Source organism: Balaenoptera ricei, chromosome 4 (assembly GCF_028023285.1).
Source record: "Balaenoptera ricei isolate mBalRic1 chromosome 4, mBalRic1.hap2, whole genome shotgun sequence".
NCBI lineage: Eukaryota > Metazoa > Chordata > Mammalia > Artiodactyla > Balaenopteridae > Balaenoptera > Balaenoptera ricei.
Window position 1 is genome coordinate 160,450,300 of NC_082642.1, and position 24,534 is coordinate 160,474,833.

Below are 24,534 nucleotides of genomic sequence, written 5' to 3' on the forward strand. Positions count from 1 at the left end.
CTTTAGGGGTTCCCCAGTCCTCCGATTCTCTTCCTCCCCGCAGGGCGTTTTTGACAGGCACAAGCAAACACACTCGTGTATTTCAACAAACTTGATCCCCTCCAGCGCTGTAGCCATCATTCTCCAGATCGCAGGGAGGCTGCGTGATTCCAGCAATTAGCCACACCTGCCCCGGGGGGCGGGGCGGAGCCAAAGGCGGGACGAGGAGCGCAGCCCCGCCCCTCTGCGGCCCCGCCCCACTCCTCTCTGGCGCCTCGAGGCCGGCGCGGGCAGGATCGCGGATTCCAGCCACCGCGGCTCTCGTTTCCGCCGGGCCGCTAGAGCGGCGGACCAGCTTCCGGCAGCCGGTGCCGCGTGTGCTCCTCGGCTTCCGGCCGGTTGTGGGTCTCCGCCGCGGACATGGGGAAAGTGAGGGGTCTGCGGTCCCGGGTGCACAAGGCTGCCGTGAGGCCCACAGGGGAGGCCGCGCTCAGCCCCGCGCCCCCCGCCCGGGAGGCGGCCTCTCTGCAGGCCTCGGCTGGCGGAGTCGGGGGGAAGGTAAGCTGGGGACACCGCGGGCCGTAGGCGTGGGGAAGGGCTGCGGGTGGGGGAAGGGGGCCGCGGGCCGGGGTCGGGGCGCCACACTTTGCGGCCTCGGGGGTCCCGGGCCGGCTCCGGCCCCGCGTGCTTTGTGGGGGCCCCCCTGTCGCCCCCAAAGGGTCCCCGCGACCCCGGGACCGCCCTGGGCCTCGGCGGAGTTTACCGCGCGGCCTGCGGGCCTTCCTAGTCCGCGAAGTGTCGTGGCCTCCGTGGACCCCGAGGCTCGGCTGCTCACGTGCGCGACGGCCTGGGAGGCGTTGACTTGCTCCGCGTTTGGAGTTCTGCGAGGGAGGACCAGGAACCTCCCATCCCCACGTGTAGAAATGCTGCGCGAAAATGGCAAAAACTCCTGTGCATCGTAGCTGTGCTCCGAGGAAAGGAAAGGGAATTCCCAGGATTAACGAAGAAACCGAAGAGCAAACTGAAGAGACCCTGTACCCTGTAGCAGTCCCCCCCCGTCCCCCCATCTTACCTAGCCCTAAGCAGCCACTGATCTTTCTGCCTCTGTTCGGTACATTTCCTATGGATGGAGCCGTGGCCTTTGCGTGTAGGCTGTGGCCTTTGCGTTTGGCTTCTTGGACTTAGCATAGCGTTTTCAGCACTCCTGGAGGTTGTATAATGTGTATCAATGCTTCATTCCTTTTTGTGGTGGAACAATGTTCCAGTCTTTGATTAGACCATGTTTTCTTTGTCCAGGTGCTGACCCTGGAGCTTCCTGGAAGCATTTACTGGTGTTTGTAACCAAGGGGCTAGCACCTGGACAGTGGACAAAATCTTGCTGGCTTGTGGGGACCGTGGCTTTGGATCAGTAACGCTAAAGAGAACAGCCATGTTTGTTAAGCACTTGCTGTGTGCCAGGCACTTTACTTCTTCTTAACAGCCCCAACCCTCATTTTGCTGAAATGAGGAAAAAACTGAGAGTTTAAATAAATTACCAAGGACATTCAGCTGCTGATGGAGGAGCCGATGTTTGAAGCCAGGGTCTGGCATCAGTGCCCTGGTTTTCATAAAAACTTTGTTGGGGTAGAATTCATGTCATAAAATTCATCCATTTAAAGTGTACAATTTAATGGGTTTTTTTTTTTTTTTAGTATATTCACAGATTTGCACAATCATCACTACAGATTTCAGAACATTTTCATCACCCTAAAAGGAAACCCCATACTTATTATCAGTCATTAGGTCATTCTGGCAACCATGAATCTGCTTTCTGTATATATATGCCTCTTCTGGATGTTTCATACAAATGGAATTATACGATACGTGGCCTTTTGTGTCAGGGTTCTTTCACTGGGCGTGCTTTTGCAGTTCATCCTTATAGTACTATTTTTGTAGCATCCTTTTCTTTGTTGTCTTTATTCTTTTTATGGCTGAAAAATATTCCATTGTATGGGTATACCAGACCATGTCACATTTTATTTATCCATTCATAAGTTGGATAGTTAGGTTGTTTCAAATTTTTGGCCATCATGATAATACTGCTGTGTACAAATTTTTCTGTGGATGCATGGAGTGGAATTGCTAGGATGTATGGAACTCTGTGTTGAACTTTTTGAGGAATTGCCAGATTACTTTCCACAATGGCTGTGCCATTTTAGAGTCCCACCAGCAATAAATGAGGGTTCCAATTTCTCCACATCCTCACCAGCACTTGTTATCGTCTGTCTTTTTGATTATAGCCATCCTACTGGATGTGAGGTGGTATTTCATTGTTTTGATTTGCATTTCCCTAAGGGCTAATGAATAATGTTGAGGATTTTTTTCATGGGCTTGTTGATTGTGTATCTCTGGAGAAATGTCTATTCAAGTCCTTTGCCCATTTAAAAATTATGTTGATTGTCTTTTTGTTGAATTGTCAGAGTTCTTTATATATTCTGGATAGTAAACCCTTATCAGATATATATGGTTTGCAAATATTTTTTTTACTTCTGTGGGTTGTCTTTTTACTTTCTTGATATTGTCCTTGGAAGCACAGTTTTTAATTTTGATGAGGTCCAGTTTATCTTGTTTTCTCTTGTTGTTTGTGCTTTTGGTGTTGTGAAAAGTCAAGGTTTAGTTGAAAAGCTCAGGGGAGTCTGAGCAGAGTTTGGTCATGGAGAGACTTTTTGTCAGTGGATATCCTTTGCTGGTTGACATAGGGCCCATGATGTACATCAGTATTTACATCTTAATTCAAGTGAAAGACGGAATCTTCACTACTGTTTAACTCCATTCCCTCTTATCCCCTTGTTGTGCTGTTACTGTTATGTATGCAAGTTGTGTCCAAATATGTTACAACCCAACTGTAAGTTGTTACAATTATCCTTTCATAGCTAGTTACATGTTTACCTTTTCCAGGCCTCTTGTTTTGTTTTTGTGGATTTGAATTACTGTCTGGTATCATTTGCTTTTAGCCTAAAAAAACTTTATTAATATTTCTTATAAGGCAGGTCTACTAGCAACAGATTCTCTCAGCTTTAGTTTATCTGGGACTGTGTTTATTTTACCTTCATCTTTGAAGGATAGTTTTGCTGGATATAAGATTCTTGGTTGACTATAGTCTTTCACCACTTTTATGTTATCCCACTGCCTTCTGGCCTCCATTGTTTCTCATGAGAGGTCAGCTGTTAATCTTATTGGGGTTCCCTTGTATGTGATGAGTCATTTTTTGCTGCTTTCAAGATTTTCTCTTTGCCTTTAAACGTTTTGACTATGATGTGTCTTGGTGTAGATCTCTGTGCTTGTTCTGTTTGGAGTTTGTTTATCCTACTTGGAGTTCATTGAGTTTGGATGTATAGGTTAGGGTTTTCCATCAACTTTGGCAAGTGTTCAGACATAATTTCTTCGAATACTTTTTCTGCCCTGTTCTGTCTCTCTTCTTCTGGTACTTCCGTTACATGTACATAGGTTGGCATGCTGAATGGTGCTCTGAGGCTCTATTTGTTTTTCTGCAAGGCTGTTGTGTAAGGTTATTTCTATTCATTTTTTTCTGTGAAGCTCTGTTCTTTTTCCGTCTTTTCTTCATAAGGTACAATTTCTATTGATCTTTCTTCATATTCACTGATTTTTTTCCTCTGCCAGCTTAGATTTACTTTTGAATCTCTGTAGTGAAATTCTTCATTTTGATTAACGTACTTTTTTACTCCAGAATTTTATTTACTTATATATATTATAAAAATATACATTATGAAAAACATATATATTTTTTGTTATGGTATGCAGTAGGGGTTGAGAATCATTTTTTTCCCCATATAAATATCATTTTGTTTCCACATAATTTATTGGAGTTCTCCATTAAATTATCTTGGAGCTTTTGTCAAAAATCAATTGACCATATATGTGTGGGTCTATTTATGGACTCTAATATGTTCTGTTGATCTGTTTGTATATCCTTATGCCAATGCCACACTGAATTGATTGCTGTAATTTTATTTATTTTTTTCTGTTTTTTAAAAATTGAGATATAGTTGATGTACAATGTTATATAAGTTACAGGTGTACAACATAGTGATTCACAATTTTTAAAGGTTATATTCCATTTATAGTTATTATAAAACGTTGGCTATATTTCCTGTGTTGTGCAGTATGTCCTTGTAGCATATTTAAGAATTTTATTTTTAAATGATTTCTGTCTCTTTACTGATGTTCTCTGTTTGATGAGATGTTGTCACCATAACTTTCCTGTAGTTCTTTAGACAGGGTCTCTTTTAGTCCTGAGTATATTTACAGTGGCCGCTATGAGGCTGTTGCCAAGTCCAACACGTGGGCCCCTCAGAAGCAGCTTCTGTTGCCTAGGTCTTGCTTCCCAGTTTCTTTGCACAGGTCCTGCTCTGTTGCTGTTGAAAACCGGATGTCTTAGGCAGTGCATGGTGGCACTGCGGGGGCTTGATGCTGTTCATGTGGTTGTTTATTTGCTCGCTGGCCTGGCTCTGGGCTGCCGTGTGACTCCGGGTCCACTCTCCGCCAGCGCACGGCCTCCCATCTCCCTGCTCCTGTTTTTTCTTGTCTTTATCTTTCAGCCTGGCAGCCTGGGTCAGCACAAGCCCCTTACTGGTCAGACTGTGCTTAAGCCCCCATGGCCACAGAGATCCTTGCCCTTTACCGCTGGATACGTGTGTGTGGCTGGGAGGCTGCTGTCATAGTTCAGGGAGCTGATGTTTTGACCCGCCTTCACAGGGACTAGTGGCTTTGCCATTCTGTCCGGCCACTCCTGAGCCAGTGCAGCCTTGAGCTCACACCACCTCCAGCCTGCCGTGACGCCGCTTCCTGGAAGCTGCCCCCGGGCCAGGGCGGCTTGCTGCCTGGCCAGCGTCTGCTCAGAGGTTGTGCCCAAGCCCCCGTGTTATTGGCGCCCCTTCCAAGGCCCCTGTCCTGGAGCTTGGACCCGAATGAGCTGGCCAGGCCTGGGAGGCGGGTCTGGGTTAGCACAGTGTGATGGGCAGAGTGACCTGGAGGATTTTGAAATCTTGATGTGGGGTGAATGGGGGTGGGAAACAGGGAGATTGCTGAGAGGGAGCAGTGGCTGTGAAACGGGAGGGACAGTGGGAAGGTGGGAGGTGTGGGGGGAACCTGGTTCCTCTCACAGGGGCTCCTGAGTGTTGAGGGTGTAATTCGTAATCATTACTGATCCTGCATCTGGTCTCAGAGGGTCCCGCAACCAGGATCCAGGGCTGGGTGGTGAACCGAGGCTGCAGAAAGGATGTGGCTTGAGAGCTCTGGGGTCTGAGCTGGGGTGGCCTTGGGCTCCTCTCCGGCTCCCCCTCTGGAAAAGCGGGGGTCCGGCCCTCGCCGAGGGGTCTCTGAAGCCACAGAGCAGGTCTTAGGTCTCCTCTGTTTCCATCTCAGGAGTGGGCCTTCACGAATGCCAGTGTGTTTGCCGGGACCACGATAGACCCCAGCGCCTTGGTGCAGAAGCTGGACGTGGACGCGAGGAGCCTCGCCTCCGTCAGGAGAGGTGAGAGCGAGCAGGACGGACCTCAGGGGTGGGCGCCTGGCCAGCTTCCACGTGCTCACAGGCATGGGCCAGAGCAGATTTCAGGTCCGCCTGTACACTTCTAAGAGGTTTTTTTTATTAGTGGAAAATTTTAAGGATGTGCTAAGCGGAAGCTGGTATAAAGACAGTCCACGTGCCCATCCTCTGTTTTCAGCACACACAGTACTGGGTTATTTTGAAACAAACAGCATTTCCCTCAAGAATTCTTTAGTAAGTATTTTTAAGAGCTCTTAGAAAAAAAGACATAAACGCGCCTACAAGGCCATCATCACACCTAAACAGATCAGTGGTAATTCCTTATTTCAGATAAATGAAGTAGAAGAAGCGCCCATCTTCGTGATTGCCTCAGTCAAAACCAGGTGGGAACAAGGGCGCGTTGCAGGCCCCGCTCCCCTTTCCTTCACGTGTTTATCGTGTGGGGGAGGTCTTTTTTCCTACTGCACCTCCCCCACTTGGGGCTTTGTGGTGTTCCTGGCTCCAGCGTCCCGTCTGGGCTGCTCCTGGAGGAGAGGAGCGCCTCTCCTGCCCTGGGTGGCCACACTGCCACCACTTTCTGGAGAGAAGCTTCATGCTGCATATGTGAGCTGCACATTTACAGCTGAGCCATTGAGAATAAAAGCGTCTGTAGCCCTGTTGGGAGCACTCTGGCCTCCAGGGCAGGGCTTCTAGGTTTTTGGCGTAGTTTTTCTGGGTTTGCGTCTACAGTTTGTAAACAGCCGTTGCGGTTGTATGCTGTAGTTATTTCACAGGTACGGCTTATATCAAGCATCTCCCATGAGGTCATGTTGTTTGCATCATTGCTTTGGATTTTTTTTTATTTCACTGGGGAGATTATCCGAATCTCCTTGCCATTCCTTGTATGTTGAAGCTGTAGGGAGGGAAGCCGCCTCCCCTCTACCCTCCTAGGTTCTTGGCTAGGACCCTGCAAGTTAGACTAACAAAGACAGATTAACAAGAGAAAAACAAATTACTGCTGTGTGCAGGTCACATCACGTGGGAGAAACCTCAGTGATGAGTAATTCAAAGCGGTGGTGAGAACTTGGGCCTCTGCAGCGTCTTAGCCCAGAGCAGTGATGCTGTGGGCTTCCCAGGGCAAACTGGGGGGGGGGTGAGTACGTGGAGGAAGGTTCATGCAGGTCCATGTGGTGCCGGCTCTGGTGTCCTCGTGGCCATGAGACTTCCTCAGAAGGGGGATGTATGGCAGTCCTCATTTGAGAATTTTCTGTCCTCAGTCAGAGAAGGGAAGTTGTGGGCAGCGTCTTTTTGCACCTGCTGATTCTGTTTGCCTCCAGCCCAAAGTAATCCTGACCTCCAAAGTGCTGTGTTTGTGGGTACCACGTTCTCGGCCGTCAGACTCTCCTGCTGTTTCTTGGGATGGATTCCGCAGAGCACATGGCAGCTCTGGCTGCGTGACCTGCCTGAGTGCTTTCCCACGGGGGGTGCCGCAGGGACTTGCCTTCGTTAGGGCGGGCAGGGTGTGCCTGGGAGGGCCGGAGCCGTGGTCACTCAGGTCCCTTTGGTGACCCACATGATCAGACAACTTTCTGTGTGTTCACTGGTTCTTTTACGGTTTGTGTACCGGGCAGTTTTGATGGCTTTTCTGGCCGGCACCGGCATCCCTGGGGTCCCATCCCAGACCTGCGGAACCTTGTTTTCACACACGCTCCAGGGGTCTCCGATGCTGCCAGGTTCAGGACACTGGCCCAGGGCCTAGTGGGTCCTGCCTCGCGGCTGCAGGAGCATAGAAGCCCCCGTCTCCTCTCGGTCCTGAGCTGCGATGGGCTGTCATCCAGATCTCCTGGTCAGCCCTTGCGGTCCTGATCTGTGGGACTGTCTCAGTGTGCGGCAGGCAGAACTCAGTTACCCCTGAGCCTTCGTACTAAATCTGAGGGGTTGTAGAAAATTCCAGGCCGCCACAGACAGCATTGGCTGCCCGGAGAGCATGGCCAACCAGAAAGAGCAGATGTCATCTCCCAGCAGAGGGGACACTTAAAATCTGGGTGGTGTGGCCTGAAAACCACAGGGGTGTGGAGGGGGGACAGGGAGAGAAGGAAGGCAGTGTTTATTTTCCTTCACGAGGTGGTCTGTGGGGTGTGACCATGGAGGAGAAGGGGCAGCTGAGGAAGAGGTTTGTTACACTCACAGGTCCTAGCGACCAGGGCACGGCGCGCAGGGCCCCGCGGGAAAGCAGCAGGGTGGCCAGGAGGCAGAAGATGGGGGCTGGCCAACCCCCAGAAAGCAGTCTCTCTCCAGCCAGATAGGTGTTTTGTTTTGTTTTGTTTTGTCTTTATTAAGGATGTCACAGTGTCATAATATACAGAAAATTAAAGAAAATATACAGAAGGAGAGGGCCCGGGCTCTGGGGTGCAGGGCTCAGGGCGCTGGCTGCTGTGAGCTCTGCGGCCTCGCGGCTGGCAGAGCTGTGAGAGCCTCAGGTCCCGGGGGACTGGAGGAAGTGGGTGGGCCGCCTGAGGCCCAGCGCTGACGGCGGTTGTGGGGCGTGTGCTCCGGAGCCTCGCAGCTGGGGGCTGGGGCCGGCCACTTGGCTCTGTGGCCCTTGGCTGCTCACCTGTAACAGGGGTAATACTGGTCCTTGCCTCCTCAGTGCTGCCTGCTTTGGGGTTCAGATGTGTCAGTAAACGTGGAAAGTGGGGAACGGCACCTGGGGCTGGCTTCCGTAAGTGCCCGGTGATGCTGGAGGAGTGATCGGCCACGTGTCCCCTTGAGCGAGGCCCTCTGCTGGCTGAGGTGCCCTGGTTCCCCGTGGCAGGTGTCTTTCACCCTACCCACGCCTCCCTCTCCAGCTGCTCTTGCGTTTTGGGGTTCCTCAGACCTGCCTCCTGATTGGCCAGTGCCCTGGATCTCTTGGGCGATGGGCCTCGTGGCTCCCCTGGGTTTGAGCTGGGACCGGTGGCCCGGGGCAGAGGCAGGTCATGTGGAAAGTGGCATCCGGTGACTCAGCTCTGCTCAGTGACCTGCTGGGCCGTGACGGCGAGGGCGCCTGTCTGCCTGGATGAGCACGTCCTTGCCCTGGGCTGAGGCGCAAATAGCACTGCTCCCCGCGTCCCTGGCCACTGTGCCCGTGTGGTCCATGTGGTCCCAGAGGAGCCTGGTTGTGGGTCCCCCCCCGCCCCGCCCCGGGGTGGACGCGTGTCTGCTGCACTCCCCTCCCAGCGCAGACCTGCGCCCACACCCTCCCCTGCAGCCTGGGCGCCAGCATCCTGCCCCGCACAGGGCACCGCCCTCCAGTTCTGTGCTCTTTGTGCTGTGCTGTTGCGGGAAACAAGCCACTCGGTGCTCAGATAAGCGCCTGCGCTGTTGCCAGCCCTCCGCCTGTGCCCTGGGCTGGGCAGTCCCGGCCCCTGGACTCAAACGGGGGCGTGAGTGAGTGGAGGACGGTCTTGGTGAGGGACGCGGGAGCAGGAGGGCAGGAGGGAGGAGGTGGCGGTGGCAGCACGTCTGCAGGGGCTCTGGGTGGAAGAGGTGGGGAAGTGACGCTGGTGAGTGGACACGGAGGCCTCGAGGCCCCGGTGGAGGGACTTGGCTTTGGGGTCACCCACCTTCATCTCCCGGGGGGCTGTGCTGCCGAGGCACCCCCTTCCCCCACCCAAGCAGAGAGCTCTGCCCTGACCTTCCCTTTCCCTGCGGCCTGAGCTCCCCCCCCCACCCCCCGCTGGCAGACCGCTGCGGTTTCCTCCAGAACTCGGTTTCCTCCGAGGCAGGTGCTCAGCAGAGGGCAGCAGAGCTGCGTCTCGTCTTCAGGCTGAGCCCAGAACTGGAGCGGGTCCTGCCTGGAGGAGGAGAGGAGGCTTGGGAGGGCTGACCTTGGGGCGCAGACGGGACCCGAGCGCTTCCCAGAGGCTGTCTTTAGGGACTTCGGATGCAGCTCCCCATCGAGGGACTTGCTCTGCCTTTCAAGTCAGGGCTGTGACGCCAGGGCTGTGGCCCCAGGGCTGTGATCCCAGGGCTGTGACGCCAGGGCTGTGACAGAATAATCCACTTAGAGCTTTACTAAGCTCTACTCCTCTCCACCCGGCCCGAGTGTAACAGGAACAGTGAGAGTCAGGCCTGGAGGGAGCCGCTGCTCTGTGGAGACCCGCGTTGGCCAGGGGCGGTTCACTCTCCCCTTGGCCTCCCTGGCCTCCTGAGGCCGCTGAGAGGAGCCCTGGAGGTCTCCGGTGGGCAGCGGCACTTGCGGGTCTGGGAGCTGGAGGAAGCCCTCCTGGGCTTGGCCGCGGTGCGTGGCGCCCGCCGTCCTCTGTGGCCGCAGGCTCTGAGCACCCCGCGTGCTGCCTGGGCGCTTGCCTCCTGGCCGTGGGGGGAGGCCCTGGGAGGGGTGCCCACTGTGTCCAGGGCTGCCTGCACTAACAGGGCCTGAGCTCTGTGTGCTCAAGGAGAGGATGGAAGGCATGGGCCGCTGCTCTGGGCCTGCTGGCAGCCGGGGGACAGGAAGGGCCCCACTGCTGGGCTCTTCTCGCCTTGCTCTGCCTGCGTTGAGCCCGTTCTTTTGGACAGACGGAAGCAGGGAAGGGCACGGAGGATCCTGCCCGCACGGTTCAGAGAGGGAGGGGTTGGGGCCCTCGGGCCGGCTCCTCCTCCTCGCAGGACGGGGTCTTTCCCAGCGCCTTCTTCCCGGCTCTGGGCGGGCTCTCGGCTGGCAGGAAGTGCAGGGGATTTGGCCGCAGCGTGGCCTTGTGAGGAGGCGTGTGTGGATGGGCCCAAGGTGCCGAGGAGCTGGGTGCACAGGGACCCCGGTGTCCCGCAGCGCGCCCTGCACCCCAGTTCTTGCGCTGTTGTGTTGCAGGGCCGAGCAGGAAGGGCGGGTCAGAATCGCGGGGGTGGAGGTGGACGGTCACTCGGCTTATGGCACACAGCACGGGACACAGGTAATCAGAGAGGAGAGGTGCCGGACCACTGCCGGAGTCTTCGGGCAGGAGGTGGCATCTTAGCCGGCAGCAGGTCCCCGGCGGCTGAGCGGGAGGGCCTCGGGCAGCGTCTCTGGAACAGCTCTCGGCAGCGCGGAGTCGCTTCCAGTCGCTGGGCTCAGGGGTCTCTTTAAGGAACATCGTTTGTCCTGGGAAGGGGGTCTGGGCTGCATCAGTTGTTTCTTCTGTTTCAGTGACGTACGTGCCCCATCAAACGTCTCATCTAAGGTAATGCTCTCAGTTCATCACTAAGACACTCACGGTCCTGCAGCGGACGTTTCAAAACAGCTGACGCGGAGGTTCACATTGGCCACTGTGGCTCCATTTTGAACCACCTAACGTGTCTTCCCAACTCGTGTGTGTCACACGGGATGAGTAGGAATTATAGCACAAAAGAAATCACATCATAACACTCGCCCTCCGCCCGCGGCCCCACTTCCCTGTGCTGGGCCGAGCAGTGAGAGCCCCCATGCCCGTCCCGGCAGTGCCGGTGCAGGGGTGGCTGAATTCGTGCGTCGGGGGCGGCCAGGTGGCCTTAGGAGGTGTATTTGCGGGCAAAAGCGAAGTCCATGTAGTGTGGTGAACGTTTGCTAAGTGCCCATGCCCGCCAGGATGTTGGGCTCAGGGTGGGCGATGGGAGTGGCCCAGCAGCCCCCTTGTGTCCCCTGCCAGTGGCTGGAGCATCCCTGCGGACAAGGGGTCTCCCTGCCCAGCTCCAGGAGCTCTCTCGGTGCTTCCCTCTCAGAGCCTCAGCCTGGCCTCTGCTCCCTGTGTTACCATCCCCCTTTGCGTGGCACCCCAGTGGCCTGGCTATAGAGTGGGCTGTGGTCCTCCTCCCACTGACAGGTGGGACCTTGGGCCCTCAGTCCCGCAGAGTAGCTGCCTGGCCCACCCTGGTGGTCCCCCTTCATTCTCCTGAGGGCAGACACGGGTGCAGACTGACCCACCTGAGTCTACCCTGGGCACTGGCCAGTGACAGCATGACAGGTGGGGCCTGTACCCTGCTGTGGCTCACACTGACCCTTGGAGCTGTGACATGATAGGTGTGTTGTGTACCCCCGCCCCAGCTGTGCTGTGCTGCTGGCATTCGGGTTATGGGTGCAGGAGGCCTCAGGTGGGCCAGGGCCCCAGATCTTGGTCTGGGCCAGTGTCCTGACCCTGGGAGCGCTTGCGTGCGGTGCTGGCAGGGCAGGCACTCTACTGGCCTGTGCTCTGCGATAGCTCTGGGCATCTCTCCCTCCGGGACCCGCTGGCCTGTGGTAGCGAGCAGGGCTGGTGTGAGGGTCCACTTGTTGGAGGAGGCTCTGCCGACTTCCCTGGGGGCCAAGCTTTTTTGCTTGGGAAGCCAGTGGGTTGCTGTTTCTTGAGCCTGGCATCCTGACACGTTGAGACGCTGGACTGGGTGGGGGTGGGCAAACCAGGACCCATAGATGTTGCCACGTGGCCTCCTGGTGGCGATTTGGGTTTTCTCTCACACAGTCGCATATCTGCAGTGCTGATGGATTTGTCCCGGGTGAACCGTGCTTCAGTTATTCTCTCTCCCGTCTTGGCAGGGGGTCAGGAGCCAATTGTGAAGCCAACCTGTTGGGGCACATCCTGCCCCCCCTTCCCTGCTGGCGGCCTGAGGCTTTCTGTGATCAGCTTCTTTCTCTGCAAGAAGGGGTGTCAGGGGACCCTGTGAGTTTGTCCTTGCAGAGCGCTGAGTGCAGAGTGCAGCCCAAGTGGAAGACGAGGAGGATTGTGGCGACCTCCTCCCCTGTCTGGGAACGTGTGGTGCCGACATGCTCACGGCAGCATGGCGGGCTGAGTGTCCGTGGTGTAAGGTTGCCTGTGGGATCTAAATGTCTTCAGAATGGCATAAAGGGGGCTTCCCTGGTGGCGCAGTGGTTAAGAATCCGCCTGCCAGTTCAGGGGACACGGGTTCGAGCCCTGGTCAGGGAAGATCCCACATGCCACGGGGCAACTAAGTCTGTGCACCACAACTACTGAGCCCGTGCTCTAGAGCCCACGAGCCACAACTACTGAGCCCGTGTGCCACAACTACTGAAGCCTGCGCGCCTAGAGCCCGTGCTCCGCAAAAAGAGAAGCCACTGCAATGAGAAGCCCGCGCACCACACCGAAGAGCAGCCCCCGCTCGCCGCAACTAGAGAAAGCCCACGCGCAGCAAGGAAGACCCAACGCAGCCAAAAAAAAATGGGGGGGGGCATAAAGGCAGCAGGACACGACGCCCTGCGGTGCAGAAACACTGCCTGTCCCTCCTGCCTGCTGCCCGCTGACGGGATGTGGTCCCGTTCACTCGCTTATGGAGATGTCACGTCTGGCTGCCACCTGGGCAGAGGAGGGTCCCAGCCTGGTGGCAGCAGTGGGGCGCGCAGCCCCCTGAGGGCCAGCATCTCACTGCACGGGGACAGCCGCACACACGGGACAGGAGGCCCTGAGAGGTGGCACGCAAGTGTTGGCCTCCAGCGGGCTCCGCGGTGGAGAAAGTGGACCAGGGCTGCCCTGGGGTCTCGGAGGCGGTAGGAGGGGCCAGGCTGTGGACGGGGCCCCTGTGCCCCCTCCTGGCTGAGCTCTTGGCTCCACGGCAGCCGAGCCAGTACCTGGGTGGGTGCCGAGCCGTCCACACTGAATGGCCGCGGGCCCCCCTTGCAGCGCAGCGTGCCCCTGGCAGAGACTTGAAAGTTAGGGACCAGCCTCTCCTGCTAAAGTTACTTCTGTAAAAAACAGCATTTCATAGTTGAAAAAGCAGGATGTGCACGTTGTAGGAAAGAGGGAAGCGACATTACAAGTAACAGCTGTCCCTGTGTCCCCCACGTGGGCTGTGTGTCTGTGACCCGTCCCAGCGCGCAGATGCCCCCTGACCTGGGCGGGCCTGATGCCACCCGGGAAGGGGCCGCAGGCTGCTCTTTGTCTAGACGGGGCCCCTCGTGCGGGCAGCTCAGTGAAGCTGGGGCCCCGCCGGGGGGATGTTGGCCTGGTATTAGCCCTGGTTGTCTCCCACGAGGCGCACGGAGTGCCTCTGTCCTGTGCTCCACACACTGACTGGGAGGCCCTCCTGGCCACGAGGAGGGACAAGTGCTCCCCCCGGAGCCGCCTACATGGGGGTGGCGATTTCTGGAATTGTGTTCTCGGGTCAGTGAAGCTGGGCCTGGTCACCGGCAGGTGCTCCTCCTCTGTTACCAGGTGGGGTGGCCTGAGCGCCTTCCCTGTCCTCTCCTCTCCTGCCGTTCCAGAACCTTCCTCTGAGGGGGACCTGTGGTCTTTGGCCTGTCCAGGGCTGAGCCCGAGGGGGCTTGGTGCTGGGATGGAGAGAAGTGATACGCAGGTTTCAGGAGGGAGCGGACGGGACAGGCTCGACGTGGTACCGCTGCCCTCTTGGTGCTGGCCAGTGTCCCCCTGAGTGTCCCCCGTCCAGCGTGGATGGCCCGTTCTCACGGGGTGTGTCTGTAATCGAGCGGGACCCCTTGGGGCCTTGGGGGGGGGGCGGGCAGGCCCCTCTCGCACATCCTCTGCTGTAGCTCCTGTCTGAAGTGCCCAGATAATAGTATCTTGAGCATATTTCCTGAGTTTTTCAGATGCTAAAAACCACCACTAAGTGGAAGAAATTAACTACTTGATGATCCTGAGCATGTAGCCCCCAGACCTTCTGGTGCCTAATGTTGAGCACCCTGTTACCTCACCATCAGCCAGTTAGAGAACTGTGCACGAGATGATCACATACCCTGCCACCCGCCTCCGTCACCTGGCCTTTAAAAACGCTTTGCTGAAGCCTTCAGGCAGTTTGGGGTTTTTTGAGCACAAAGCACCCGTCTCCTTGCTCGGCCCTGCAAGACGCTTTTCTCTGCTCCAAGCTCTGATGTTTCACTTGTTTGGCCTCACTGTGTGTCGGGCACTTGCACTTGGCGCTTGGCAACATGTCTGCAGGCGGGACCCTTTCACAGGGCTGGCTCAGACACCTGGGGAACTTACATGTGGCTGCTGTCCCAGAGTCCGGAGGATGGGCGCTGGCCCATCTAGGGTTGGCTTGAAGTACCAGGGTCGGGTGGATGCGGTCAGGGACACTCGAGGACTCTTCGCAGGGCCTCTCTCCTGTGAGATTGAAAACGTCCATTAAAGCCACTGTGGGGCCAGGCCCTCTTCCTTTGGCTGGACCTACATGTCTTTCTTCAGCCCTGGAGATGTCCAGAGACAGGATAGAGCACCGCTCACTCCGCCCTGACCGCAGCCCTGGGGACGTGGCGGCCCTGCCCAGATACCGCCTTCTTCTTAAGGCTGGTCCACCTGGCCCGCTGGCCCCTCACTGTCCCAGTGAAGGGCTTTGCCCGTCCTTCGGGGTTGGGCTTGTTGGGCTTTTGGAGCCTCCAGATGCCCTCGGGGTCCCTGGTGGGACGCTGAGGTGAGCAGACCCGAGGCGCCTTGGCCCCGCAGTGCCCGTTCCCGCCTGTTCCCTCCCGTGCCCCTGGGGGCGGCGTCTGTTGGCTGCCCTGGGCCGGAGGCTCCCCTGTTCTCGGGCCTGGAGCCTCCGCGAGACTGAAGCTTCCCCAATCCCCTGGGCCTCACAGGGTCGGCGTGCCGGGTCCCATTTCCCGGACTGCTGGGCAGGGGTCCTGGGTGGCGCGGGGAGGGTCCCGACACGCGTGCCAGCCTGCCCCTCGTTCGGATGCTGTGTGCGCTTACGGTTCTGTCTCTCTCTGCGGGTCGTAGACTCTTTTTTTTCTTTTGAAATTATTTCAGAATCAGGAAGGAGTAAGGCAGAGAAGACCTCTCCCTGGACCTTTGAGGGTGGGTCCGAGGCTCCCGTGTGAGGCGCCTCTGCTGTCTCCTGCCGCTGCTGCCCTTGTTCAGGCTCCCGCCCCAGACATGCCGCCCTCACCCCACTGGCGGTCGGGCCCCGCGCCGGCCCGGGGGCATCGCCACCCTCACCCACGGCCCCACGGCCGCTGACGCCTGCGGGGCGCCCGCCACGCAGCCCCTCCCTCCCGTCACCCTCGTGCACAGCCGCCCGCATCCCGAGCAGCCCGCTGACCTGGCCCAGGGTGACTGACGGCCCTGCGCCTCCCCTTCCTGCTGGCCTCAGAGGTCGGGGTGAGTGGGGAGGAAAGCAGGCCAGCTCCAGGCACGGCCGCCGCGTGTGGGATCTGACTCGGGAAAGGGATTAGATCCCCGTGGGAGTCACGGGTTGTGGGCGTTTACAGGGGGTCCTGAACTGACAAGTCCAGCTGACCAGGAGCGCCGCCCTGACGGAGCTCGTCTCTGCGCTGCTTCTCCTCAGACGCCGTGGGTGTGTTTTACCAGCTCGGGAATCTGCGGGACAGTCGGATCCTGTACAGAATGCGCCCCGGGTGGAACGTGGCCTGGGCTTAAGCCGCGTTACCTCTGGGGAAACCAGCTAAGGCCCGGCGAGCGGGGCAGGCTGGAGTCGCTCTGCCCGGTGTGCTGCGGCCCTGCCTGGGGGGCCTGGTGACCCGCAGCCGCGGGCAGGCGCGATGGCCGGGCACCCTGAACAGCTACGCCTGTGTGCGCACCGTGGGCTCCTGGCTTTGTCCTGCTCACGCCGTGTTCTCTGTCCGCAGGTGCCAAGGCCAAGGCTGTTTTGCCCAAGAAGGAGAAGCTGAAGCTGCGGCGCGAGAGGTGGCTGCAGAGTAAGCTCCCCCTGTCCCTGCTGAGTCCTTGTCCCTGCTGAGTCCCTGTCCCCGCTGAGTCCCTGTCCCCGCTGAGTCCCTGTCCCCGCTGGGGCCCTGTCCCCGCTGGGGCCCTGTCCCCGCTGAGTCCCTGTCCCCGCTGGGGCCCTGTCCCCGCTGGGGCCTTGTCCCCGCTGAGTCCTTGTCCCCGCTGAGTCCCTGTCCCCGCTGGGGCCCTGTCCCCGCTGAGTCCCTGTCCCCGCTGAGTCCCTGTCCCCGCTGGGGCCCTGTCCCCGCTGGGGCCTTGTCCCTGCTGGGACCTTGTCCCGGGCTGGCTCGGAGCCCGCTTTGGGTGGTCTGGGGCCCTGGAGGAGGGGGCCTGTGATGTGACGAGCAGGCGGCCCCGCGGGGGAGGGGCTGGCCCTGTCACCCGTGCAAGGGTCCGCACGGCCTTGCCTCGACCCCCAACCCCCCGCATCGGGAACGTCGCAGGAAGCTGCTTCTCCCGTGGAAAGCATCGCAAAGGGAGCACGTGCGGGTTGGGTGTTTTATGATACCTACGAAATTTCCCACTTTCTGGGTCTGTGTGTGTCCCTCCAGGCCCTCCTCCGGGCGTGTGACAGTACAGGGTCCCCAGCAGAGGTGGCTCTTCACCCACCTGGTGGGGTCGGGGACCCCGGGCCTCCGCTCTGCGGGGGTTGGTGACTCCCTCCTTTCCGAGCGCCTGTCTGTGGGGTGGATTTCTTCTTATTAATTTTGCTTTGAAAAGATACTTATATTTCATGATGCTGAATATCTGCTGATTTTTTCTAAAGATTTTCTTGTGAAGATTGTTTTGAAATTTTTTTCTTACGGTTGTCTTTTTAGTGTTTTGCTGACTTCTAAAATTAATTTGAAATGTTTTTTTCTTTATGTTCTCACGCAGTTAAAACATGATCTGCATTATTTTTTCCTTGATGGTTTTAAAGAAACTGTATGCTTTTAATTTTTTAGAGAAATTTATCAATTTCTTCCACAATTGTTAATTTTAAGTTTTCTTTCACTTTTTGGATGTTTCTTAAGGAAATGATTCATTCATCCATCTTCTTTTTCACAGTCCCTAGCATGGAGTTGTGCAAAATATTCTTTGTAAAATGGATTTGGAAAAGTTAATAGGCCGGGAGCACTGGGGCCCTGAACGTTCCTGGGCTACAATTTTTTGATGACGTTTAAGTTTTCTTCCATGACGGTTGGTCTTTTTTTAACTACTTGAGTTAATCTTGGTCACTCATTTTCCTATAAAAACATCTAATCTAATCAGATTTCAACATTTATTAGCAGAGTTGTTGGCTTCTCATTATTTAATATCCTGTTTATCATTCTTTATTTGTATCCCCCTCTCTAATTTCTGGTTAATTTTGTCTCTTCCATGCCAAGAATTCTTGTATTTAGTTGTCACTTCTACTTTTCTGTTTTCCAAGTTGTTAGTTTCTGGGGTTTTTTTGTACCCCATTCTTGGTTTTTTTAGGTTTGTTTTAGTGACGTATTTATTTTTGTATGTTTTGTTTAGGAATGAAAGGCTGTATGTCAGCCTCTGAATATAGCTTTAGCTACATCTCCCAAGTTGATTTTACTTAGTATTTCATTATGAAAAGTTCTGTACAGAAAAGTAGGAAGAATTTTACAGTGGGCGTCCTTATGCCCACCATCCACATTTTACAATGAGCACCTCACTTCTTTATCACATGCCTGTTCCTCTGTCCATCCCATCTGTCTGTCCAAACACCAACCCATGTTTTAGCTACGTGTTCCAAAGTAAATTACAAACTTCAGCACACTTTCTCCCAAATAATTCCGCTAGAGTTCAATATTTGTTTATGGTTCTTTTTAGTTTTTATTTTGAGGTAAAATTTACATGCAGTGAAATGCAAATCTTAAGTGTGCTGTTCAGTGATGTATGACAAATGCCTACACCTGTACAACCAGAATCCCCTTCAAGGTGCAGACCATCACCATCACCCAGAAATGCCCCGTGCCCCTTCCCAGTCCCGACTCCCCCGGAGGTAGCCCCCGTCTGATCTTTTTCAGGTCAGAATTTAGGTTTTACTGCTCCAGACATCGTCTAAGAGGAGTCATGTAGGATGTGCTCTTTTTGTGTCTGGGCTGTTCTGCTCAGCTTGGCATTGGGCTCATCCGTGCTTTGTGTAGCCGTAGTCTGTGCCCTTCTGTTGCTGAGAAGTGTTTCCTTATGTGGACGTACCGTTTGGTGTCCACTTTCCTATGGATGGACACCTGGTCTGTCTTCTCTTTTTAGCTGCGGTGAATAAGGCTGCTATGCACATTCTCTACAAGTCTTTCTGTGGACATATGTTTTCATTTCTCTTGGGTAAATACTTGGAATGGAATGCTGGGTCATAGGGCAGGTGTATGTTTAGTTTTATAAGCAACTGCCAGACGTTTCTCTACTGTGGTTGTACGTTTAGCGCCCCCCCCCAGCAACGTGGGAGAGTTGTGGTTGCTCCACGGCTGTGCCGGCACGTCTGTCCCTGCAGTCCTAGCTGCTGAGCGTGAGGTGCCCGTTGTCATGGTGAATGGGCATTTTCACGTGCTGCTGCCTATTGAGGCGCCCTCTGAGGCCCAGGGTCTGTTTCATGAGGCTCTTGCTGGGCTCTTTATTACTGAGCTCAAGGAGTTCCTCCGTCCTGAAGACCAGTCTTGTCAGGTGTGTTTTGCAAATAATTTTCTCCCAGACTGTGACTTGTCTATTTAATTTCTTAACAGTTTTTTTTTTTTTTTTATGAACAGAAGTTTAATTTTGAGGAGGCTGATTTGTCTTTTTTCCTTATGGGGTTAGTGTGCGTGTGCGTCTTGTTTAAGAAAATGGCCCAGTCCCAAGTCAGGCGGATAAATCCTACTCTTCTAAAAACTTTACGGTTTTGGCTTTTTCGTTTAGGTTTCTAATCCATCTTGAATTAATGTTTGTCTGTGGTGTGAAGTCCTGGTTCAGGTTCTTTTTTTTTTTTTTTTCAGTTCCAGCACAATTTGTTGTAAAGACTTTTCTTTCCTCATCCAGTTGTCTTTGTGTCTTTGTGAAAAGTCAGATAGCCTCTCAGTACCAGGCTGTCTCAATTGCTGCAGCTGTGAAGCAGGTCTTGGGGTCAGATAAGGGAAGTCCTGTGTCCCAGGTCCTCTGTTTCAAGACTGCTTTGGATGGTCCAGGTTCGTAGCATTTCCATATGAATTTTATCACAGGCTTGTCAATTTCTTGAACGTCACCACCACCAACAAAACCTTTTATAGCAATGACAGGGATTGCTTTGAATCCATAGATCAGTTAGTTCAGGAGAATTGCCATTTTAACAACATTGGGTCTTCATCCATGAACGTGGTATCTCTCCCGTTTTATTTACATTTTCCTTAATTTCTGTCATCAGTGTTATGTGGTCTGAAGAGTAGAGGTCTTAGATTTTTTTTTTTTTTTTGGATAAGCTTACTGCTGTTTTACAGTTTTTGAAGCTATTATAAATGAAATTCACAAAAGCTTCATTTTCCAGGTTTCTTCTATTTATTATATTATTAATCATTATTAATTTTGTATTCTCTGGTCTTGCTAAAATTGTGTGTTAGTTCTGGTAGTTATCCTGTAGATTCCTTAGAATTTTCTACATAAATGATCATGCTACTTAAAATAGAGACAGTTTTACCACTTTCTTTCCAAACTCTGTTTTATGTCGTCTTCTCATCCTACTGCAGTGGCTGGAACCTTTGCAGTGTTGCTAGAAGGGATGAGAATTGGTCCCAGTCTCCAGGGGCTGAGGACTGGACCATGGTCAGTGTCCCGTGAGCCTGCTTTGCTCAGGGTCAGTAACCCCAGGCCGTGATGGTGCATAAAGCTAGTGGTCCTCACGCGAGCTCTGTTTCAGACCCTGTTTATGAGGAACTTCCCTTCAGTTTCTTACAGGTTAGCAAATGTGGGCAAGGAAGCAAGGAGAGAATGACCAGGATGGATGGGCCTTCAGGGAGCTGGTGCCTGCCCTCCTGGGCACCACATAGAAACACGGGTTTCAGCCCATAAAAATTTCCCACGTTCAGCATCCCACATGCCAGTGAAATTGTCTTATTTGTAGTGTTTAATTCTTGCATAAGTAATTTTTAGGAGTAGCGGGAGGGAGGGACCCCCCTCCCTTACCCAGGATGGCCGGTCGCAAAGCCTGCTCTTCGAGTTCCCACCTCCCTGACGCCTCCTTGTTGGAATTTCCCTCGTTTCATAATTTGCTCTAATATCCAGTAGGCCAGCTCTTTGTTTCTTGTTCTTTTTCAAAAATGCTTTGGCTATTCTTACACATTTAGTCTTTTTAAAAAATAAGGTTTGGAATTAGATCCCAGGTTCAGTCACAGGCCCTGTTGGAGTTGGAGCTGCGTCAGACTTGAGGCTGGTGTGGGAGCCGCGCTTGCGCCTTCCCTGGGCTCGGAGCCGCCTGGCCAGGTTGGCGGGGGTCTCCGCCATCCCTTCTGTGGCCTGCTTCATCAGAGAGTCTGTCTGATGTACACAAGATGTGGAATTTCTGGAGGATAATCTCTCTCAAATTAAGGAAGTTCCTTCTGTCCTTGGTTTCATTGTAATCTTTATCCTGAGTGGATGGTGAATTCCGTCGGACTCTTTGGGCACTTCGTGTGGTGACTGTAGTCTTTTCCTTTGAAGCAGCAGCTGCAGTGACCACCCGGCACCTGTCCCTGTGTTGTGCTGTCCTTGCATGCTTTGGATGCGTCCTAGGTGGACCCCATGCGTTTTTAACCTAAAATGCTCTGGCTTTGATTTGCTGGCGTTCACCTCCGTCCTCCTATGAGCTGGGCCTGCTTTGCTCGTCTGGTCCCCCAGCTTGGGCGCTGGGCCGGCCAGCCGGGGAGGGAGCCCCACCCTGTCCTGTCCCTTCCCTTCCCCTGCCTGACCCCCCCCCCCGCCCCCCACCCCCCACCCCCGCTGCTGCCTCGGCCCTCCTGGGAACCAGGGCTCTCTGGAAAGAGGCACCCGGCTTGATGAGGTGCCGAGTAAATTGTGTATCCTGTCAGCATGGAGAGGACTGAATTGTCACCCTGTACATCCTAACATCCCTGGCATGGAGGGGTGGCCCGGGGCCCAGGGCAGGAGGACCCGGGAGGATGGGCAGTCTTTGTCCCCAGAGCTCAGCTCTTTGGGGTGAGTTGAGGGTCCCCTGGGCTCTCCCGGTCTGGATGCAACCGGGGTGGGTGTGTCCCTGACTTGGCTTGTCCGGGTGGGCCTTTCCGAGCTTCTCGGGCCGCGAGGGCCTGCGAGGGTGAACTGCCAGCCTGGGGAGGAGGCGCCCCTGCCAGGCCTCCCAATAGCTTCTGTTTCCACAAAGTCTTCTCTTTTGGGGATGCCTGTTAAGGGCCACCACACGTCCCTCGCCTGTCACATACACCTCCTGGGGCTTGGGCGGACCGGGGCCGAGCCGAGCGCACACATGTTCTTTGCACTAATAATCGATGGGCTGTCCTGAGTCTGTCCTCACTCGTGGGGCCCCCGTCCAGGTCCCCCTCCCCCTGGCCTGCCCCGTGCCTGGTGTCATCACCGCCCTTCTGGGTGCCGTGCCCACCGCCATCGCCTCCTGCACCTGCCCCGAGGGGTGACCGGGCGGCCACAGCGCCTGAAGGACCGGTTGCAGACTCACAGCCCCGCGGGAGGGAGACGCCTCGCATCGGGCCCGCCTGGACCGCTGGCTGACGCTTCTCTGCTGGCATCTCCAGGCCTCTGTCGGCTGGGCTGTGAGTCTGTCGGCTGCTTGTCAGGAAGGTGCTCTCAGTTCCCTTTTTAGATGTGATTCAGTCTGCAGCCTGGTTATTTATAGCCCAATAAACCTCGTGCAGTTGGGAGGCAGGAGAGCCTCTCAGGCTCCAGTCTGATTGTCCCAAATCCATCACATCACAGCCTCTTTTCCAAGCTTTTTAGTAGCAGAGCCTTTTTTTTTTTTTTTTTTTTAAGGAATCTAATGCAGAACAATCAACAAATCAATTATCACAGATTCAGGCACTTTCCCTGGAGCAAGGTCTGCACACAAGCTAGTGAGCTGGCGTTTTCCATGAGCCACACTGTGGAAATAACACATCTGAGTACATGTTTTATTAGCAATTTTGAAATACATATATTTTAAAATGAAAATCAGATCCTGAGGCCATGTCCCCGTCCAGGCCCTGCCGAACCCCTTCTCTGTAGAGGCCGCGGTCCTGCCGCCCGGGCAGCCTCACCCCGGCTCGTCCGCGCCCTGCCCTCTGCTCGGCACCCTGGACCCCCGGGCCCCGCCGCCCCCTCCCCAGGGTCTGTCCCAGTGCCCATACCCCTCTTCCCAGGCCCCCCCCCACCAGTGCAGGAGCCCCTTCGAGAACCCGCGGTACGTGTTCCCTCTCGCTTTGGACCTGGCCACTCTCACCCTGTTCCCTTGTTGGGGACCCTCCTGCCTGCTGACGTCTCCCGTGGGGACCTCTTTCTCCCTCCTGGCGTGCCCCTAGGAGGCACAAGGGAAGCAGAGGGGAAGGGGGCCGGCTGCTCTGACTGTGCGGCCCCTCCCTCCGCCCACCCCACTCCCGCGGCCGGGCCCGGCCTTCTCGGGCAGCTCCCCCGCCTGCAGCCCGTCTCCTCATCAGCCTGTAATTCGACAGCCACCTCCGGGATTAAGGGGAGCAGACCGCTCGGAGCCAGCCCGCCCCCGGGGTCCCGGCCGAGCTCAGGCTCTGTGGGCTGGGAGTCGGGACCCTCTGTCGCTGAGGGCAGCGGCCGGGCGCTTGTCCTCCTGGGTCCCCTCTCGCTGACCCCTTATCCCCCTTCCTCAGAGATCGAAGCCACGAGGCTGGCAGAGCAGAAGCTCAAGGCGGAGCGGAGGCGCAGGGCCACGGTGGTGGTGGGGGACCTGCAGCCCCTGAGGGACGCCCTGCCCGAGCTGCTGGAGCTGCAGACGGCTGGCCAGCGGTGAGTGTCCGGGCCACGGGGCTGCCGCCTTGTCCAGGGCGGGAGGACGAGCAGGCGGGGGGCTGGGCCGGGCACTGACCCCGCAGAGGCCCGTCTTGACTTGGACACCCTTGTCCCAGGCCCAGCCACGAGCCAGGCGCCCTGGGGCCTCCTCGGGAGCGGGTGCCCGGCGGCACGCGGGCAGCACAGTTGCTCTCCCGCCGCGTGGCCAGAGCCGCTCAGCCGGGCCGCCGCGGGGCTCCGTGCTCCCTGCTTGTCTTCTGGGAGCCGCAGCTGCTGCCTTTGCCGCCTCCCTCCCAGGACCGGCCGTCCTCCTGGGGCCCTTCCTGCCTCCCTGGGACCTGTGTGCTTTAGGAGAGCGCGCCCCTCTGCCGTGCCCGGGCTGCCGTTTCCGAGCAAGGGTGAGGCTGCCTGGCCTGGCCGGGAGGCGCCAGCGCAGGTGTGACCACGGCCTCGGCTTTAGGACAAACAGGCAGCACCTGGAGGGCCTTTCTGTTCTGTCACAGTTGCCGGACCACCATCGTTTACTGTGTTATCTCTAATTTTGCCTTTTTGAAATAATTCCTTCTCCTACCCAATTCCCCTCTGAGGAGGAAGGATCTGGGGTTGGCAGGGGACACGCTCAGGGCCCCTTGGCTGCAGAGCCAGATGGTCGGTCCAGGCCGGTTCCGGGATGGAAGCGCCCAGAACATCAGGTCCAGATGAGGAGTGGCCACCAGAGCTGAGATTTGGCAACGGAACCAGAACCCAAAATGCACATTCCATTCCTGGTTCTTGAACAAAAATGTGACCCGGTCAAGCATCCTCTCCCTGCTTTTAGTTTTCTCATCTGAAAAATGTGCTCAGGGCTCCCCGAGGGGAGAGAGCTGTGTAAACACCGCGGCCGGCAGCCCGAGGAGGACTGCGTGGGGCTGCGGGGGCCCAGCTGCTCTCCCAGCCCCAGCCTCCAGTCGACCGGGGTCACCGTTTCCCCCTCTAGTGCCTCTTGGCACTGGGGAGCTGTTCGTTTAAGTAAACATTATTTTAGAACAGTGTTTGAATATAAATAGAAAAATGACGGAGATAATAGCGACAGTCCCAGTGTAACTCACACACGGCTTCCTCTGTGTGACGTCTTACATCAGCGTGTGCATTTGTCACAATTAAGGAACCAACACTGATTTATAAATAATAAGCTTATAATAATCGGCTAACAGCTCACAGTTTATTCAGACTTCCTCAGTTTTCCTTGGTGTCCTTCTGCTGTCCAGGACCGCATCCAGGACCCCACGTGACATGTAGTCATGTGTCCCCTCAGAGCTCCTCTGGGCTGTGACAGTCTCTCAGACCTTCTTGTCTTTTTTTTTTTTTTTTTTAATAATTTTATTTATTTATTTATTTATGGCTGTATTGGGTCTTTGTTGCTGTGCGGGCTTTCTCTAGTTGTGGTGCGCGGGCTTCTCACTGAGGTGGCTTCTCTTGTTGCGGAGCACGGGC

General features: G+C 55.4%; 1 protein-coding gene across 2 annotated transcripts in view; it reads left to right on the forward strand.

The window, feature by feature from the left end:
- Positions 1–326: 326 nt before the first annotated feature.
- SLX9 (SLX9 ribosome biogenesis factor) overlaps positions 327–24,534 on the forward strand; it is a 29,594-nt gene continuing 5,386 nt past the window's right edge. Inside the window, exons 1-4 of one of the 2 annotated variants that reach the window (XM_059921711.1) lie at positions 327–537; positions 5,404–5,512; positions 16,050–16,118; positions 22,923–23,058. In XM_059921711.1, the coding sequence (XP_059777694.1) occupies positions 400–537; positions 5,404–5,512; positions 16,050–16,118; positions 22,923–23,058 (452 nt within the window). In that variant the 5' untranslated portion in view covers positions 327–399. The remainder of the gene's footprint in view (positions 538–5,403; positions 5,513–16,049; positions 16,119–22,922; positions 23,059–24,534) is intronic. The other variant, XM_059921712.1, reaches the window with a different exon arrangement.